The 19,312-nt window shown below is 36.7% G+C and overlaps 8 protein-coding genes across 8 annotated transcripts; 6 read left to right on the top strand and 2 right to left on the bottom strand.

Moving 5' to 3' along the window:
* Window positions 1-443: 443 nt before the first annotated feature.
* Window positions 444-818, bottom strand: LOC134722566 (histone H2B-like). Its single transcript, XM_063586188.1, has one exon. The coding sequence runs from the start codon at window positions 816-818 to the stop codon at window positions 444-446; it is 375 nt and encodes a 124-aa protein (XP_063442258.1).
* A 276-nt stretch (window positions 819-1,094) lies between these two features.
* LOC134723360 (histone H2A) lies at window positions 1,095-1,758 on the top strand. Its single transcript, XM_063586978.1, has one exon. It carries the CDS (start codon window positions 1,095-1,097, stop codon window positions 1,470-1,472), a length of 378 nt encoding a protein of 125 aa, XP_063443048.1. The 3' UTR covers window positions 1,473-1,758.
* Window positions 1,759-2,755: 997 nt separating this feature from the next.
* Window positions 2,756-8,827, top strand: LOC134722564 (uncharacterized). The gene is made up of 4 exons (XM_063586187.1): window positions 2,756-3,158; window positions 4,931-5,230; window positions 6,763-7,129; window positions 8,392-8,827. Exons 1-4 carry the CDS (start codon window positions 2,756-2,758, stop codon window positions 8,825-8,827), a joined length of 1,506 nt encoding a protein of 501 aa, XP_063442257.1.
* Window positions 6,756-7,419, top strand: LOC134721181 (histone H2A). The gene has a single exon (XM_063583987.1). The coding sequence runs from the start codon at window positions 6,756-6,758 to the stop codon at window positions 7,131-7,133; it is 378 nt and encodes a 125-aa protein (XP_063440057.1). The 3' UTR covers window positions 7,134-7,419.
* Window positions 8,828-10,582: 1,755 nt separating the features above from the next.
* LOC134722563 (histone H4) lies at window positions 10,583-10,894 on the top strand. Its single transcript, XM_063586186.1, has one exon. It carries the CDS (start codon window positions 10,583-10,585, stop codon window positions 10,892-10,894), a length of 312 nt encoding a protein of 103 aa, XP_063442256.1.
* Window positions 10,895-11,762: 868 nt separating this feature from the next.
* On the bottom strand, window positions 11,763-12,137 carry LOC134722562 (histone H2B-like). The gene has a single exon (XM_063586185.1). The coding sequence runs from the start codon at window positions 12,135-12,137 to the stop codon at window positions 11,763-11,765; it is 375 nt and encodes a 124-aa protein (XP_063442255.1).
* A 276-nt stretch (window positions 12,138-12,413) lies between these two features.
* LOC134723359 (histone H2A) lies at window positions 12,414-13,077 on the top strand. The gene has a single exon (XM_063586977.1). The coding sequence runs from the start codon at window positions 12,414-12,416 to the stop codon at window positions 12,789-12,791; it is 378 nt and encodes a 125-aa protein (XP_063443047.1). The 3' UTR covers window positions 12,792-13,077.
* A 5,000-nt stretch (window positions 13,078-18,077) lies between these two features.
* On the top strand, window positions 18,078-18,741 carry LOC134721180 (histone H2A). The gene has a single exon (XM_063583986.1). The coding sequence runs from the start codon at window positions 18,078-18,080 to the stop codon at window positions 18,453-18,455; it is 378 nt and encodes a 125-aa protein (XP_063440056.1). The 3' UTR covers window positions 18,456-18,741.
* Window positions 18,742-19,312: the final 571 nt, after the last annotated feature.

Raw genomic sequence — 19,312 nt, 5'->3', positions numbered from 1 at the left:
ACACAAAATCTGTAGATTCTGTTATATTCAATTATAGAGTTTTTGCGTGGTTTAAGATTAGGTAATGTTCTTGTTTCCGTGTAAAATAATTCTCGCAATATTTTTTTCTCTCTCGAAAAGCAAAAGAAATCGTAAATTTATCAACTCTATTAATTGGAATGAAAGCACTGTTTTGTTCTTCATGATTTATGTATTTACGCTTTGTAGTTTTGACAAATTAAATACTACAGAATGAGTGAAATACACATATTTGTTATACAGATAGAAAGAAGAGAAAAGTAACCATATACTATTGAAATAGTTTGAAAGTAGTTATAGCTGGGGGTTGGGATTTATAGCTTTGTTTAGAAGTTTGACATGATGTACAACAATTGTAAATTCTTTTTGAAAAATGTTGGTGGCCCTGAAAAGGGCCGTTTGTGAAGTTATAAACTTCAGACTGTTTACTTGCTGCTGGTGTATTTAGTGACGGCTTTGGTACCTTCACTGACAGCGTGCTTGGCCAATTCTCCGGGTAAGAGAAGACGGACAGCGGTCTGGATCTCCCGAGATGTGATGGTAGATCTTTTGTTGTAGTGTGCCAATCGGGAAGCCTCTGCTGCGATTCTCTCGAAGATATCGTTGACGAAGCTGTTCATGATGGACATTGCCTTTGAGGACACTCCGGTGTCGGGGTGAACTTGTCTCAAGACTTTGTAGATGTAGATAGCATAGGATTCACGTCTCTTCCTCCTCCTTTTCTTGTCACCGCCGGGTCTGGCAGTCTTTGCCTTGGTGACGGCCTTCTTGGCTCCTTTAGTTCCTACTTTGGGTGGCATGTTACTGGTTTGATAATCAAATAAGTAATGGTGAAAAATTATTTTCAATTTGTTTATATACTGGGCAAAACGGATTGAAAGATTTTATTGAACGCGAACCTCGGAGAGAGCACCCATAACATGTTGAATGTTCGGTAGCCTAACTGCCCGCAGAGAGCTTCGTTCTGATTGGTGTATAATAAAAACATCGTTCAATCCGTTTAGTGGGTATATAAGCTAAATTTTGAAGAAAAATTGTATCACTTTACTCAGTGTCGATCAACCAAATAGTACAAAATGTCAGGACGAGGAAAAGGAGGAAAAGCAAAAGCAAAGGCAAAGTCTAGGTCATCCCGTGCCGGACTTCAGTTCCCAGTCGGTCGTATCCACAGACTTTTGAGGAAAGGAAACTATGCCGAGAGAGTTGGTGCCGGTGCACCAGTGTACCTCGCAGCTGTCTTAGAATACTTAGCAGCTGAAGTATTGGAGTTGGCAGGAAACGCCGCTCGTGACAACAAGAAGAGCAGAATCATTCCCCGTCATCTCCAGTTGGCCATCAGAAACGACGAAGAGTTGAACAAACTCTTGTCTGGTGTCACCATTGCCCAGGGAGGTGTTCTACCAAACATCCAGGCTGTACTTCTGCCAAAGAAGACCCAGAAAGCTGCCAAGTAAAAAGTGGATATATCAGATTACTCACTTAACAACGGCCCTTTTCAGGGCCACCAATATTTTTCAAAAAGAGTCTAAAATTGTTGTACATCTTAGTAATACTTTATTCCCCATACATAATTAAAAAAAATATATTCTACTACATAACAAATAAAAAATGTCTAAAATATAAATGTCCCTTCTTCCGTCATTCTTCTTTTCTTCTCTCTCTAACGCATCCCATTTAAGTACAGTTCTTATAGCATAACACTAAGTCTAGTAACTTTTTCAGTCTTCTTCATGAGAACATTTATTGTCGTAATTTCTGACTCTGAACCCACTAGTAGCTCAGTTAAATCATAAAAAGTTTGTCGGGGGAAAAAAAAAACCACTGATAGCATTTATATTTAATACTAGTCTGCTCTCTTCTTTCTCTCTCTTGGTTATTGATGCGAGCATGCTTAGATTCATATGAGAAGGTGTGTGTTTTTTAATTATTATAATTATTTATAGTTTTTGTTAACAGTATCTCTTTCGTCAACACTTTTATATATGATATGTACTTTCCATTCTTTTCCTTTTTCCATTTTTTTTCGGCATCTCTCTCTGTCTTTCTGTCTTTATTTATTTATTGTTTGTGTATTAAAGATGTGGAATCGATGTAAGCACACCGACAATCAGACAATGTGACAAATGTGCCCAGCCCAAATGAAAATCATACCACATCTTCTTTTTTTATATTAAATATACATAAATATGACATAATACAACAATAGAGAAACTCAGCCGATCCGTACAATGTCATGTCGGGAATGTGTAATTCCATTTGTTTCTGTTTTTGCATTTCTTATTTCGCTTTGTTAGTGTTCAAACTGCATTTTATTTTTATTTTTTCCTGTTTTATTTTTCTTTCCTTTCCTTAATGTTTCTGCATGTATTTTGACCTTTTTTCATTATTATTTTTTTCTTCTTCAGATTTATCATATTGAAACCGTGACACTAATTTACTATTGTTGAGCAATGAGGGATGATGATCAGAAACTGTAATTTTGAATGAAAAAAGGGGGCATTTTTACTGTCAGCTTGGGTTGAGCAGTTTTTCAGTAAAAACTGGATTGAAAACTGTCAAAGTCCCTTACAAATCAGTCCAATCAGATTTAAGATATGCGGACCAATCAACGCCAGCTTTATGTAAGTGGTGATCCAATCGTCACCGTGATTTCAATCCTCCCGGCAAGCACAAAAACACATTCACCGAAATTTTCAAGTATTCTTTCTGTAGCAAATCGTCCACAGAGCTAATAATCATGGCACGAACAAAGCAAACTGCACGTAAATCCACCGGAGGTAAAGCTCCAAGAAAACAACTTGCCACCAAGGCCGCCCGTAAGAGCGCACCTGCAACCGGTGGAGTCAAGAAACCACATAGATACAGGCCAGGAACAGTCGCTCTCCGAGAAATCAGGAGATACCAGAAGAGCACAGAGCTCCTCATCAGGAAACTCCCCTTCCAGAGATTAGTCCGTGAAATCGCCCAGGACTTCAAAACTGATCTCCGATTCCAGAGTTCAGCCGTCATGGCCCTACAGGAAGCCAGCGAAGCCTACTTGGTCGGTCTCTTCGAGGATACCAACTTGTGCGCAATCCACGCCAAGAGAGTAACCATCATGCCAAAGGATATCCAATTGGCCCGAAGAATCCGTGGAGAACGTGCTTAAGAAGTGTGATTTTTTCACCAAAACATAACGGCCCTTTTCAGGGCCACCAATATTTTTCAAAAAGAATCTATAAATTGTTGTACATGAAAATTAGAAACATAGCTGAACCCCTCTTTTCCCCATCTCTCTCTCTCTCTCTCTCTCTCTCTCTCTCTTTTATTTCTTCTTGTTGAATCCATCTATATGCAAAGCAATACATAGACAAAAAATAAATTTTATGATATATATATACACGCAAGTCTCATCACAAAAAAAAGGGGGGTGTTTGTTTATCATGGTACATGTATGTCCTTGTGTGTAGAATATTAAATAGTACATTATATAAAAAAAGATCAACATATGAATGTTTCTATCTGTACTTCTGTTCTTTTCTTTTCTTCGCTTGTTTTTTCTTGTCTTCTTTTGATGTATTATTTACACCAGTAGTCTAGACCAAAGAAAGAGAACCACCAACTGGCCAAAATATAACCTTTTTTTTTAAGTTAGAGTTTAAATATCTTGTATAAATCATTAATTTGTATATTTCTTTTAGAAAAGCTGATATTACAGGGTACTTTTATCAAAAATTTAGAGCTCTTTTTCAGTCAGAATTGTAAAGAATTTTTTTATCATGTATGTAGTAATATATTTTGTCCACTTTAGAGTCTTGTCTTGCTGCTAGTTTACAAAATCATGAAATTTCTATTTAAATTAATATAATTTCGGTACGGGTCCAAGTAGTCCCCACAAAATTTCACTGTAGGAAGTCCATGTAAGCATATATCTTGCACTTATAAGCTTTTTTATATGATAAAAAGTAGTTTTCAGACTTATTATAAACTTTTCTGGCTAAAAGATGTCTTCAGAATAGTAAGTACATGTGTGCGCATTAACATTTTTATTGGATTGGCTGATGAAATTGTCATCGTCATACTGTGGATAAATATAGAATGGCGTTTAAAAATAAAATTGAAAGGAAGATGCACACATAAGAAGTTTTACCCGCAGTCAGGGGCATCTCTTTTCTTCACTGTAATACCTAAAAAAAATATTCTTTAATAGTAATAACAATAACAGTTTTATTCATACATTCTCTCATTTATGATCTGAAGTACCTGCAGCAGATCTTTGATGGATGGCAAGCACAGCTTTGACAGATGATGTTGAGTTATGAAAGACAGGTAGAAAACTGCAAGCATGTAAAATCCTGTGATGTATCCAATTTCTGGGTACATGAAATAGACAAATAGATAACCAGTATTCCTAGATATGTCTGTGAGGTTTATTTTTTCCCCAACTAAATTCCATTCCATTAAGTTGAAATGTGTATTGACATTGAATAAAAATGTCTGTTCAGAGAAAGCAAATAATTATCTTTATAATTTTGACTGTCTAAAGTGATTTTCATTTATCATTTATTTATCATACTTTTCTATCTTAAAATGAAAACTTTTCAACATTTTGGAACTTTTTTTGTCTCCTGCAGTCATTTTTATTCCGATTGAAAGTTTTTTTCTGTTCAATTATAGTTTTTTCTTAAAAATTTACTGTCTGATATGAATTATTATATTTTTCAGACCTAGAATGAAAAAGTGGATTGAAAGTGTACACAGTTTAAGGCAGTACAGAGTTACCTCCCGGAATAAAACAACGTAAGCCAATCAGACAACAGTTAACTGAAAATGTGTGATACTTCTTTTACGGCCGCGTTGGTGATATATAAAGAGTCGCTGTTAGACGGAAAGTATTATTTAACTAATCACCACAAATAGTTAAACATGTCAGGCAGAGGAAAAGGAGGTAAAGGTCTAGGAAAAGGAGGCGCCAAGCGTCACAGGAAGGTGTTGCGTGATAACATCCAAGGTATCACCAAGCCAGCCATCCGTCGTTTAGCAAGAAGAGGTGGAGTAAAACGTATATCTGGACTCATCTATGAGGAAACCCGTGGTGTCCTTAAAGTTTTCTTGGAAAATGTCATCCGTGATGCTGTCACATACACAGAGCACGCCAAGAGGAAGACTGTCACTGCCATGGATGTTGTCTACGCTTTGAAACGTCAAGGACGTACCTTGTACGGATTCGGAGGTTAAACAGCCACCCAGCTAATATCAACAACGGCCCTTTTCAGGGCCACCAACATTTTTCAAAAAGAATCTTAGATTTGTTGTACATCGTTTTAAACAAAATCTTGAAATCAAAGCTTGCTCCCACTTCTATTCTTTTCTCTAATGTTCATGAATTTTTCAACCGTTTTCTTGTTTTCCCTGATCCTGATCCGCAACTATTTTCTCTCTCTCTCTCTCTCTCTCTCGCTATTACCCCCCCCCCCCCCCCCCCCCCCCTTTTTTTTTTTAAATATCTGGCTTTCTTTTTAATTAACTTCCTTACTCTTACTCTTGTATTTATTTGAGAATTTATATTTCTGAAGGTTTATGAATACGTTCAAAGATCAACAAGTCCGTGCATTTGCCTACATAAAGAGAGAAAATTTCAAAACAAAATGCACGGACTTTTACACACAAAATCTGTAGATTCTGTTATATTCAATTATAGAGTTTTTGCGTGGTTTAAGATTAGGTAATGTTCTTGTTTCCGTGTAAAATAATTCTCGCAATATTTTTTTCTCTCTCGAAAAGCAAAAGAAATCGTAAATTTATCAACTCTATTAATTGGAATGAAAGCACTGTTTTGTTCTTCATGATTTATGTATTTACGCTTTGTAGTTTTGACAAATTAAATACTACAGAATGAGTGAAATACACATATTTGTTATACAGATAGAAAGAAGAGAAAAGTAACCATATACTATTGAAATAGTTTGAAAGTAGTTATAGCTGGGGGTTGGGATTTATAGCTTTGTTTAGAAGTTTGACATGATGTACAACAATTGTAAATTCTTTTTGAAAAATGTTGGTGGCCCTGAAAAGGGCCGTTTGTGAAGTTATAAACTTCAGACTGTTTACTTGCTGCTGGTGTATTTAGTGACGGCTTTGGTACCTTCACTGACAGCGTGCTTGGCCAATTCTCCGGGTAAGAGAAGACGGACAGCGGTCTGGATCTCCCGAGATGTGATGGTAGATCTTTTGTTGTAGTGTGCCAATCGGGAAGCCTCTGCTGCGATTCTCTCGAAGATATCGTTGACGAAGCTGTTCATGATGGACATTGCCTTTGAGGACACTCCGGTGTCGGGGTGAACTTGTCTCAAGACTTTGTAGATGTAGATAGCATAGGATTCACGTCTCTTCCTCCTCCTTTTCTTGTCACCGCCGGGTCTGGCAGTCTTTGCCTTGGTGACGGCCTTCTTGGCTCCTTTAGTTCCTACTTTGGGTGGCATGTTACTGGTTTGATAATCAAATAAGTAATGGTGAAAAATTATTTTCAATTTGTTTATATACTGGGCAAAACGGATTGAAAGATTTTATTGAACGCGAACCTCGGAGAGAGCACCCATAACATGTTGAATGTTCGGTAGCCTAACTGCCCGCAGAGAGCTTCGTTCTGATTGGTGTATAATAAAAACATCGTTCAATCCGTTTAGTGGGTATATAAGCTAAATTTTGAAGAAAAATTGTATCACTTTACTCAGTGTCGATCAACCAAATAGTACAAAATGTCAGGACGAGGAAAAGGAGGAAAAGCAAAAGCAAAGGCAAAGTCTAGGTCATCCCGTGCCGGACTTCAGTTCCCAGTCGGTCGTATCCACAGACTTTTGAGGAAAGGAAACTATGCCGAGAGAGTTGGTGCCGGTGCACCAGTGTACCTCGCAGCTGTCTTAGAATACTTAGCAGCTGAAGTATTGGAGTTGGCAGGAAACGCCGCTCGTGACAACAAGAAGAGCAGAATCATTCCCCGTCATCTCCAGTTGGCCATCAGAAACGACGAAGAGTTGAACAAACTCTTGTCTGGTGTCACCATTGCCCAGGGAGGTGTTCTACCAAACATCCAGGCTGTACTTCTGCCAAAGAAGACCCAGAAAGCTGCCAAGTAAAAAGTGGATATATCAGATTACTCACTTAACAACGGCCCTTTTCAGGGCCACCAATATTTTTCAAAAAGAGTCTAAAATTGTTGTACATCTTAGTAATACTTTATTCCCCATACATAATTAAAAAAAATATATTCTACTACATAACAAATAAAAAATGTCTAAAATATAAATGTCCCTTCTTCCGTCATTCTTCTTTTCTTCTCTCTCTAACGCATCCCATTTAAGTACAGTTCTTATAGCATAACACTAAGTCTAGTAACTTTTTCAGTCTTCTTCATGAGAACATTTATTGTCGTAATTTCTGACTCTGAACCCACTAGTAGCTCAGTTAAATCATAAAAAGTTTGTCGGGGGAAAAAAAAAACCACTGATAGCATTTATATTTAATACTAGTCTGCTCTCTTCTTTCTCTCTCTTGGTTATTGATGCGAGCATGCTTAGATTCATATGAGAAGGTGTGTGTTTTTTAATTATTATAATTATTTATAGTTTTTGTTAACAGTATCTCTTTCGTCAACACTTTTATATATGATATGTACTTTCCATTCTTTTCCTTTTTCCATTTTTTTTCGGCATCTCTCTCTGTCTTTCTGTCTTTATTTATTTATTGTTTGTGTATTAAAGATGTGGAATCGATGTAAGCACACCGACAATCAGACAATGTGACAAATGTGCCCAGCCCAAATGAAAATCATACCACATCTTCTTTTTTTATATTAAATATACATAAATATGACATAATACAACAATAGAGAAACTCAGCCGATCCGTACAATGTCATGTCGGGAATGTGTAATTCCATTTGTTTCTGTTTTTGCATTTCTTATTTCGCTTTGTTAGTGTTCAAACTGCATTTTATTTTTATTTTTTCCTGTTTTATTTTTCTTTCCTTTCCTTAATGTTTCTGCATGTATTTTGACCTTTTTTCATTATTATTTTTTTCTTCTTCAGATTTATCATATTGAAACCGTGACACTAATTTACTATTGTTGAGCAATGAGGGATGATGATCAGAAACTGTAATTTTGAATGAAAAAAGGGGGCATTTTTACTGTCAGCTTGGGTTGAGCAGTTTTTCAGTAAAAACTGGATTGAAAACTGTCAAAGTCCCTTACAAATCAGTCCAATCAGATTTAAGATATGCGGACCAATCAACGCCAGCTTTATGTAAGTGGTGATCCAATCGTCACCGTGATTTCAATCCTCCCGGCAAGCACAAAAACACATTCACCGAAATTTTCAAGTATTCTTTCTGTAGCAAATCGTCCACAGAGCTAATAATCATGGCACGAACAAAGCAAACTGCACGTAAATCCACCGGAGGTAAAGCTCCAAGAAAACAACTTGCCACCAAGGCCGCCCGTAAGAGCGCACCTGCAACCGGTGGAGTCAAGAAACCACATAGATACAGGCCAGGAACAGTCGCTCTCCGAGAAATCAGGAGATACCAGAAGAGCACAGAGCTCCTCATCAGGAAACTCCCCTTCCAGAGATTAGTCCGTGAAATCGCCCAGGACTTCAAAACTGATCTCCGATTCCAGAGTTCAGCCGTCATGGCCCTACAGGAAGCCAGCGAAGCCTACTTGGTCGGTCTCTTCGAGGATACCAACTTGTGCGCAATCCACGCCAAGAGAGTAACCATCATGCCAAAGGATATCCAATTGGCCCGAAGAATCCGTGGAGAACGTGCTTAAGAAGTGTGATTTTTTCACCAAAACATAACGGCCCTTTTCAGGGCCACCAATATTTTTCAAAAAGAATCTATAAATTGTTGTACATGAAAATTAGAAACATAGCTGAACCCCTCTTTTCCCCATCTCTCTCTCTCTCTCTCTCTCTCTCTCTCTTTTATTTCTTCTTGTTGAATCCATCTATATGCAAAGCAATACATAGACAAAAAATAAATTTTATGATATATATATACACGCAAGTCTCATCACAAAAAAAAGGGGGGTGTTTGTTTATCATGGTACATGTATGTCCTTGTGTGTAGAATATTAAATAGTACATTATATAAAAAAAGATCAACATATGAATGTTTCTATCTGTACTTCTGTTCTTTTCTTTTCTTCGCTTGTTTTTTCTTGTCTTCTTTTGATGTATTATTTACACCAGTAGTCTAGACCAAAGAAAGAGAACCACCAACTGGCCAAAATATAACCTTTTTTTTTAAGTTAGAGTTTAAATATCTTGTATAAATCATTAATTTGTATATTTCTTTTAGAAAAGCTGATATTACAGGGTACTTTTATCAAAAATTTAGAGCTCTTTTTCAGTCAGAATTGTAAAGAATTTTTTTATCATGTATGTAGTAATATATTTTGTCCACTTTAGAGTCTTGTCTTGCTGCTAGTTTACAAAATCATGAAATTTCTATTTAAATTAATATAATTTCGGTACGGGTCCAAGTAGTCCCCACAAAATTTCACTGTAGGAAGTCCATGTAAGCATATATCTTGCACTTATAAGCTTTTTTATATGATAAAAAGTAGTTTTCAGACTTATTATAAACTTTTCTGGCTAAAAGATGTCTTCAGAATAGTAAGTACATGTGTGCGCATTAACATTTTTATTGGATTGGCTGATGAAATTGTCATCGTCATACTGTGGATAAATATAGAATGGCGTTTAAAAATAAAATTGAAAGGAAGATGCACACATAAGAAGTTTTACCCGCAGTCAGGGGCATCTCTTTTCTTCACTGTAATACCTAAAAAAAATATTCTTTAATAGTAATAACAATAACAGTTTTATTCATACATTCTCTCATTTATGATCTGAAGTACCTGCAGCAGATCTTTGATGGATGGCAAGCACAGCTTTGACAGATGATGTTGAGTTATGAAAGACAGGTAGAAAACTGCAAGCATGTAAAATCCTGTGATGTATCCAATTTCTGGGTACATGAAATAGACAAATAGATAACCAGTATTCCTAGATATGTCTGTGAGGTTTATTTTTTCCCCAACTAAATTCCATTCCATTAAGTTGAAATGTGTATTGACATTGAATAAAAATGTCTGTTCAGAGAAAGCAAATAATTATCTTTATAATTTTGACTGTCTAAAGTGATTTTCATTTATCATTTATTTATCATACTTTTCTATCTTAAAATGAAAACTTTTCAACATTTTGGAACTTTTTTTGTCTCCTGCAGTCATTTTTATTCCGATTGAAAGTTTTTTTCTGTTCAATTATAGTTTTTTCTTAAAAATTTACTGTCTGATATGAATTATTATATTTTTCAGACCTAGAATGAAAAAGTGGATTGAAAGTGTACACAGTTTAAGGCAGTACAGAGTTACCTCCCGGAATAAAACAACGTAAGCCAATCAGACAACAGTTAACTGAAAATGTGTGATACTTCTTTTACGGCCGCGTTGGTGATATATAAAGAGTCGCTGTTAGACGGAAAGTATTATTTAACTAATCACCACAAATAGTTAAACATGTCAGGCAGAGGAAAAGGAGGTAAAGGTCTAGGAAAAGGAGGCGCCAAGCGTCACAGGAAGGTGTTGCGTGATAACATCCAAGGTATCACCAAGCCAGCCATCCGTCGTTTAGCAAGAAGAGGTGGAGTAAAACGTATATCTGGACTCATCTATGAGGAAACCCGTGGTGTCCTTAAAGTTTTCTTGGAAAATGTCATCCGTGATGCTGTCACATACACAGAGCACGCCAAGAGGAAGACTGTCACTGCCATGGATGTTGTCTACGCTTTGAAACGTCAAGGACGTACCTTGTACGGATTCGGAGGTTAAACAGCCACCCAGCTAATATCAACAACGGCCCTTTTCAGGGCCACCAACATTTTTCAAAAAGAATCTTAGATTTGTTGTACATCGTTTTAAACAAAATCTTGAAATCAAAGCTTGCTCCCACTTCTATTCTTTTCTCTAATGTTCATGAATTTTTCAACCGTTTTCTTGTTTTCCCTGATCCTGATCCGCAACTATTTTCTCTCTCTCTCTCTCTCTCTCTCGCTATTACCCCCCCCCCCCCCCCCCCCCCCTTTTTTTTTTTAAATATCTGGCTTTCTTTTTAATTAACTTCCTTACTCTTACTCTTGTATTTATTTGAGAATTTATATTTCTGAAGGTTTATGAATACGTTCAAAGATCAACAAGTCCGTGCATTTGCCTACATAAAGAGAGAAAATTTCAAAACAAAATGCACGGACTTTTACACACAAAATCTGTAGATTCTGTTATATTCAATTATAGAGTTTTTGCGTGGTTTAAGATTAGGTAATGTTCTTGTTTCCGTGTAAAATAATTCTCGCAATATTTTTTTCTCTCTCGAAAAGCAAAAGAAATCGTAAATTTATCAACTCTATTAATTGGAATGAAAGCACTGTTTTGTTCTTCATGATTTATGTATTTACGCTTTGTAGTTTTGACAAATTAAATACTACAGAATGAGTGAAATACACATATTTGTTATACAGATAGAAAGAAGAGAAAAGTAACCATATACTATTGAAATAGTTTGAAAGTAGTTATAGCTGGGGGTTGGGATTTATAGCTTTGTTTAGAAGTTTGACATGATGTACAACAATTGTAAATTCTTTTTGAAAAATGTTGGTGGCCCTGAAAAGGGCCGTTTGTGAAGTTATAAACTTCAGACTGTTTACTTGCTGCTGGTGTATTTAGTGACGGCTTTGGTACCTTCACTGACAGCGTGCTTGGCCAATTCTCCGGGTAAGAGAAGACGGACAGCGGTCTGGATCTCCCGAGATGTGATGGTAGATCTTTTGTTGTAGTGTGCCAATCGGGAAGCCTCTGCTGCGATTCTCTCGAAGATATCGTTGACGAAGCTGTTCATGATGGACATTGCCTTTGAGGACACTCCGGTGTCGGGGTGAACTTGTCTCAAGACTTTGTAGATGTAGATAGCATAGGATTCACGTCTCTTCCTCCTCCTTTTCTTGTCACCGCCGGGTCTGGCAGTCTTTGCCTTGGTGACGGCCTTCTTGGCTCCTTTAGTTCCTACTTTGGGTGGCATGTTACTGGTTTGATAATCAAATAAGTAATGGTGAAAAATTATTTTCAATTTGTTTATATACTGGGCAAAACGGATTGAAAGATTTTATTGAACGCGAACCTCGGAGAGAGCACCCATAACATGTTGAATGTTCGGTAGCCTAACTGCCCGCAGAGAGCTTCGTTCTGATTGGTGTATAATAAAAACATCGTTCAATCCGTTTAGTGGGTATATAAGCTAAATTTTGAAGAAAAATTGTATCACTTTACTCAGTGTCGATCAACCAAATAGTACAAAATGTCAGGACGAGGAAAAGGAGGAAAAGCAAAAGCAAAGGCAAAGTCTAGGTCATCCCGTGCCGGACTTCAGTTCCCAGTCGGTCGTATCCACAGACTTTTGAGGAAAGGAAACTATGCCGAGAGAGTTGGTGCCGGTGCACCAGTGTACCTCGCAGCTGTCTTAGAATACTTAGCAGCTGAAGTATTGGAGTTGGCAGGAAACGCCGCTCGTGACAACAAGAAGAGCAGAATCATTCCCCGTCATCTCCAGTTGGCCATCAGAAACGACGAAGAGTTGAACAAACTCTTGTCTGGTGTCACCATTGCCCAGGGAGGTGTTCTACCAAACATCCAGGCTGTACTTCTGCCAAAGAAGACCCAGAAAGCTGCCAAGTAAAAAGTGGATATATCAGATTACTCACTTAACAACGGCCCTTTTCAGGGCCACCAATATTTTTCAAAAAGAGTCTAAAATTGTTGTACATCTTAGTAATACTTTATTCCCCATACATAATTAAAAAAAATATATTCTACTACATAACAAATAAAAAATGTCTAAAATATAAATGTCCCTTCTTCCGTCATTCTTCTTTTCTTCTCTCTCTAACGCATCCCATTTAAGTACAGTTCTTATAGCATAACACTAAGTCTAGTAACTTTTTCAGTCTTCTTCATGAGAACATTTATTGTCGTAATTTCTGACTCTGAACCCACTAGTAGCTCAGTTAAATCATAAAAAGTTTGTCGGGGGAAAAAAAAAACCACTGATAGCATTTATATTTAATACTAGTCTGCTCTCTTCTTTCTCTCTCTTGGTTATTGATGCGAGCATGCTTAGATTCATATGAGAAGGTGTGTGTTTTTTAATTATTATAATTATTTATAGTTTTTGTTAACAGTATCTCTTTCGTCAACACTTTTATATATGATATGTACTTTCCATTCTTTTCCTTTTTCCATTTTTTTTCGGCATCTCTCTCTGTCTTTCTGTCTTTATTTATTTATTGTTTGTGTATTAAAGATGTGGAATCGATGTAAGCACACCGACAATCAGACAATGTGACAAATGTGCCCAGCCCAAATGAAAATCATACCACATCTTCTTTTTTTATATTAAATATACATAAATATGACATAATACAACAATAGAGAAACTCAGCCGATCCGTACAATGTCATGTCGGGAATGTGTAATTCCATTTGTTTCTGTTTTTGCATTTCTTATTTCGCTTTGTTAGTGTTCAAACTGCATTTTATTTTTATTTTTTCCTGTTTTATTTTTCTTTCCTTTCCTTAATGTTTCTGCATGTATTTTGACCTTTTTTCATTATTATTTTTTTCTTCTTCAGATTTATCATATTGAAACCGTGACACTAATTTACTATTGTTGAGCAATGAGGGATGATGATCAGAAACTGTAATTTTGAATGAAAAAAGGGGGCATTTTTACTGTCAGCTTGGGTTGAGCAGTTTTTCAGTAAAAACTGGATTGAAAACTGTCAAAGTCCCTTACAAATCAGTCCAATCAGATTTAAGATATGCGGACCAATCAACGCCAGCTTTATGTAAGTGGTGATCCAATCGTCACCGTGATTTCAATCCTCCCGGCAAGCACAAAAACACATTCACCGAAATTTTCAAGTATTCTTTCTGTAGCAAATCGTCCACAGAGCTAATAATCATGGCACGAACAAAGCAAACTGCACGTAAATCCACCGGAGGTAAAGCTCCAAGAAAACAACTTGCCACCAAGGCCGCCCGTAAGAGCGCACCTGCAACCGGTGGAGTCAAGAAACCACATAGATACAGGCCAGGAACAGTCGCTCTCCGAGAAATCAGGAGATACCAGAAGAGCACAGAGCTCCTCATCAGGAAACTCCCCTTCCAGAGATTAGTCCGTGAAATCGCCCAGGACTTCAAAACTGATCTCCGATTCCAGAGTTCAGCCGTCATGGCCCTACAGGAAGCCAGCGAAGCCTACTTGGTCGGTCTCTTCGAGGATACCAACTTGTGCGCAATCCACGCCAAGAGAGTAACCATCATGCCAAAGGATATCCAATTGGCCCGAAGAATCCGTGGAGAACGTGCTTAAGAAGTGTGATTTTTTCACCAAAACATAACGGCCCTTTTCAGGGCCACCAATATTTTTCAAAAAGAATCTATAAATTGTTGTACATGAAAATTAGAAACATAGCTGAACCCCTCTTTTCCCCATCTCTCTCTCTCTCTCTCTCTCTCTCTCTCTTTTATTTCTTCTTGTTGAATCCATCTATATGCAAAGCAATACATAGACAAAAAATAAATTTTATGATATATATATACACGCAAGTCTCATCACAAAAAAAAGGGGGGTGTTTGTTTATCATGGTACATGTATGTCCTTGTGTGTAGAATATTAAATAGTACATTATATAAAAAAAGATCAACATATGAATGTTTCTATCTGTACTTCTGTTCTTTTCTTTTCTTCGCTTGTTTTTTCTTGTCTTCTTTTGATGTATTATTTACACCAGTAGTCTAGACCAAAGAAAGAGAACCACCAACTGGCCAAAATATAACCTTTTTTTTTAAGTTAGAGTTTAAATATCTTGTATAAATCATTAAATTTGTATATTTCTTTTAGAAAAGCTGATATTACAGGGTACTTTTATCAAAAATTTAGAGCTCTTTTTCAGTCAGAATTGTAAAGAATTTTTTTATCATGTATGTAGTAATATATTTTGTCCACTTTAGAGTCTTGTCTTGCTGCTAGTTTACAAAATCATGAAATTTCTATTTAAATTAATATAATTTCGGTACGGGTCCAAGTAGTCCCCACAAAATTTCACTGTAGGAAGTCCATGTAAGCATATATCTTGCACTTATAAGCTTTTTTATATGATAAAAAGTAGTTTTCAGACTTATTATAAACTTTTCTGGCTAAAAGATGTCTTCAGAATAGTAAGTACATGTGTGCGCATTAACATTTTTATTGGATTGGCTGATGAAATTGTCATCGTCATACTGTGGATAAATATAGAATGGCGTTTAAAAATAAAATTGAAAGGAAGATGCACACATAAGAAGTTTTACCCGCAGTCAGGGGCATCTCTTTTCTTCACTGTAATACCTAAAAAAAATATTCTTTAATAGTAATAACAATAACAGTTTTATTCATACATTCTCTCATTTATGATCTGAAGTACCTGCAGCAGATCTTTGATGGATGGCAAGCACAGCTTTGACAGATGATGTTGAGTTATGAAAGACAGGTAGAAAACTGCAAGCATGTAAAATCCTGTGATGTATCCAATTTCTGGGTACATGAAATAGACAAATAGATAACCAGTATTCCTAGATATGTCTGTGAGGTTTATTTTTTCCCCAACTAAATTCCATTCCATTAAGTTGAAATGTGTATTGACATTGAATAAAAATGTCTGTTCAGAGAAAGCAAATAATTATCTTTATAATTTTGACTGTCTAAAGTGATTTTCATTTATCATTTATTTATCATACTTTTCTATCTTAAAATGAAAACTTTTCAACATTTTGGAACTTTTTTTGTCTCCTGCAGTCATTTTTATTCCGATTGAAAGTTTTTTTCTGTTCAATTATAGTTTTTTCTTAAAAATTTACTGTCTGATATGAATTATTATATTTTTCAGACCTAGAATGAAAAAGTGGATTGAAAGTGTACACAGTTTAAGGCAGTACAGAGTTACCTCCCGGAATAAAACAACGTAAGCCAATCAGACAACAGTTAACTGAAAATGTGTGATACTTCTTTTACGGCCGCGTTGGTGATATATAAAGAGTCGCTGTTAGACGGAAAGTATTATTTAACTAATCACCACAAATAGTTAAACATGTCAGGCAGAGGAAAAGGAGGTAAAGGTCTAGGAAAAGGAGGCGCCAAGCGTCACAGGAAGGTGTTGCGTGATAACATCCAAGGTATCACCAAGCCAGCCATCCGTCGTTTAGCAAGAAGAGGTGGAGTAAAACGTATATCTGGACTCATCTATGAGGAAACCCGTGGTGTCCTTAAAGTTTTCTTGGAAAATGTCATCCGTGATGCTGTCACATACACAGAGCACGCCAAGAGGAAGACTGTCACTGCCATGGATGTTGTCTACGCTTTGAAACGTCAAGGACGTACCTTGTACGGATTCGGAGGTTAAACAGCCACCCAGCTAATATCAACAACGGCCCTTTTCAGGGCCACCAACATTTTTCAAAAAGAATCTTAGATTTGTTGTACATCGTTTTAAACAAAATCTTGAAATCAAAGCTTGCTCCCACTTCTATTCTTTTCTCTAATGTTCATGAATTTTTCAACCGTTTTCTTGTTTTCCCTGATCCTGATCCGCAACTATTTTCTCTCTCTCTCTCTCTCTCTCTCGCTATTACCCCCCCCCCCCCCCCCCCCCCCCCCCCTTTTTTTTTTTAAATATCTGGCTTTCTTTTTAATTAACTTCCTTACTCTTACTCTTGTATTTATTTGAGAATTTATATTTCTGAAGGTTTATGAATACGTTCAAAGATCAACAAGTCCGTGCATTTGCCTACATAAAGAGAGAAAATTTCAAAACAAAATGCACGGACTTTTACACACAAAATCTGTAGATTCTGTTATATTCAATTATAGAGTTTTTGCGTGGTTTAAGATTAGGTAATGTTCTTGTTTCCGTGTAAAATAATTCTCGCAATATTTTTTTCTCTCTCGAAAAGCAAAAGAAATCGTAAATTTATCAACTCTATTAATTGGAATGAAAGCACTGTTTTGTTCTTCATGATTTATGTATTTACGCTTTGTAGTTTTGACAAATTAAATACTACAGAATGAGTGAAATACACATATTTGTTATACAGATAGAAAGAAGAGAAAAGTAACCATATACTATTGAAATAGTTTGAAAGTAGTTATAGCTGGGGGTTGGGATTTATAGCTTTGTTTAGAAGTTTGACATGATGTACAACAATTGTAAATTCTTTTTGAAAAATGTTGGTGGCCCTGAAAAGGGCCGTTTGTGAAGTTATAAACTTCAGACTGTTTACTTGCTGCTGGTGTATTTAGTGACGGCTTTGGTACCTTCACTGACAGCGTGCTTGGCCAATTCTCCGGGTAAGAGAAGACGGACAGCGGTCTGGATCTCCCGAGATGTGATGGTAGATCTTTTGTTGTAGTGTGCCAATCGGGAAGCCTCTGCTGCGATTCTCTCGAAGATATCGTTGACGAAGCTGTTCATGATGGACATTGCCTTTGAGGACACTCCGGTGTCGGGGTGAACTTGTCTCAAGACTTTGTAGATGTAGATAGCATAGGATTCACGTCTCTTCCTCCTCCTTTTCTTGTCACCGCCGGGTCTGGCAGTCTTTGCCTTGGTGACGGCCTTCTTGGCTCCTTTAGTTCCTACTTTGGGTGGCATGTTACTGGTTTGATAATCAAATAAGTAATGGTGAAAAATTATTTTCAATTTGTTTATATACTGGGCAAAACGGATTGAAAGATTTTATTGAACGCGAACCTCGGAGAGAGCACCCATAACATGTTGAATGTTCGGTAGCCTAACTGCCCGCAGAGAGCTTCGTTCTGATTGGTGTATAATAAAAACATCGTTCAATCCGTTTAGTGGGTATATAAGCTAAATTTTGAAGAAAAATTGTATCACTTTACTCAGTGTCGATCAACCAAATAGTACAAAATGTCAGGACGAGGAAAAGGAGGAAAAGCAAAAGCAAAGGCAAAGTCTAGGTCATCCCGTGCCGGACTTCAGTTCCCAGTCGGTCGTATCCACAGACTTTTGAGGAAAGGAAACTATGCCGAGAGAGTTGGTGCCGGTGCACCAGTGTACCTCGCAGCTGTCTTAGAATACTTAGCAGCTGAAGTATTGGAGTTGGCAGGAAACGCCGCTCGTGACAACAAGAAGAGCAGAATCATTCCCCGTCATCTCCAGTTGGCCATCAGAAACGACGAAGAGTTGAACAAACTCTTGTCTGGTGTCACCATTGCCCAGGGAGGTGTTCTACCAAACATCCAGGCTGTACTTCTGCCAAAGAAGACCCAGAAAGCTGCCAAGTAAAAAGTGGATATATCAGATTACTCACTTAACAACGGCCCTTTTCAGGGCCACCAATATTTTTCAAAAAGAGTCTAAAATTGTTGTACATCTTAGTAATACTTTATTCCCCATACATAATTAAAAAAAATATATTCTACTACATAACAAATAAAAAATGTCTAAAATATAAATGTCCCTTCTTCCGTCATTCTTCTTTTCTTCTCTCTCTAACGCATCCCATTTAAGTACAGTTCTTATAGCATAACACTAAGTCTAGTAACTTTTTCAGTCTTCTTCATGAGAACATTTATTGTCGTAATTTCTGACTCTGAACCCACTAGTAGCTCAGTTAAATCATAAAAAGTTTGTCGGGGGAAAAAAAAAACCACTGATAGCATTTATATTTAATACTAGTCTGCTCTCTTCTTTCTCTCTCTTGGTTATTGATGCGAGCATGCTTAGATTCATATGAGAAGGTGTGTGTTTTTTAATTATTATAATTATTTATAGTTTTTGTTAACAGTATCTCTTTCGTCAACACTTTTATATATGATATGTACTTTCCATTCTTTTCCTTTTTCCATTTTTTTTCGGCATCTCTCTCTGTCTTTCTGTCTTTATTTATTTATTGTTTGTGTATTAAAGATGTGGAATCGATGTAAGCACACCGACAATCAGACAATGTGACAAATGTGCCCAGCCCAAATGAAAATCATACCACATCTTCTTTTTTTATATTAAATATACATAAATATGACATAATACAACAATAGAGAAACTCAGCCGATCCGTACAATGTCATGTCGGGAATGTGTAATTCCATTTGTTTCTGTTTTTGCATTTCTTATTTCGCTTTGTTAGTGTTCAAACTGCATTTT

The sequence above is a fragment of the Mytilus trossulus genome, chromosome 6 (assembly GCF_036588685.1).
Source record: "Mytilus trossulus isolate FHL-02 chromosome 6, PNRI_Mtr1.1.1.hap1, whole genome shotgun sequence".
Classification (NCBI taxonomy): Eukaryota; Metazoa; Mollusca; class Bivalvia; order Mytilida; family Mytilidae; genus Mytilus; species Mytilus trossulus.
This window is presented reverse-complemented; position numbering and strand designations above follow the sequence as displayed.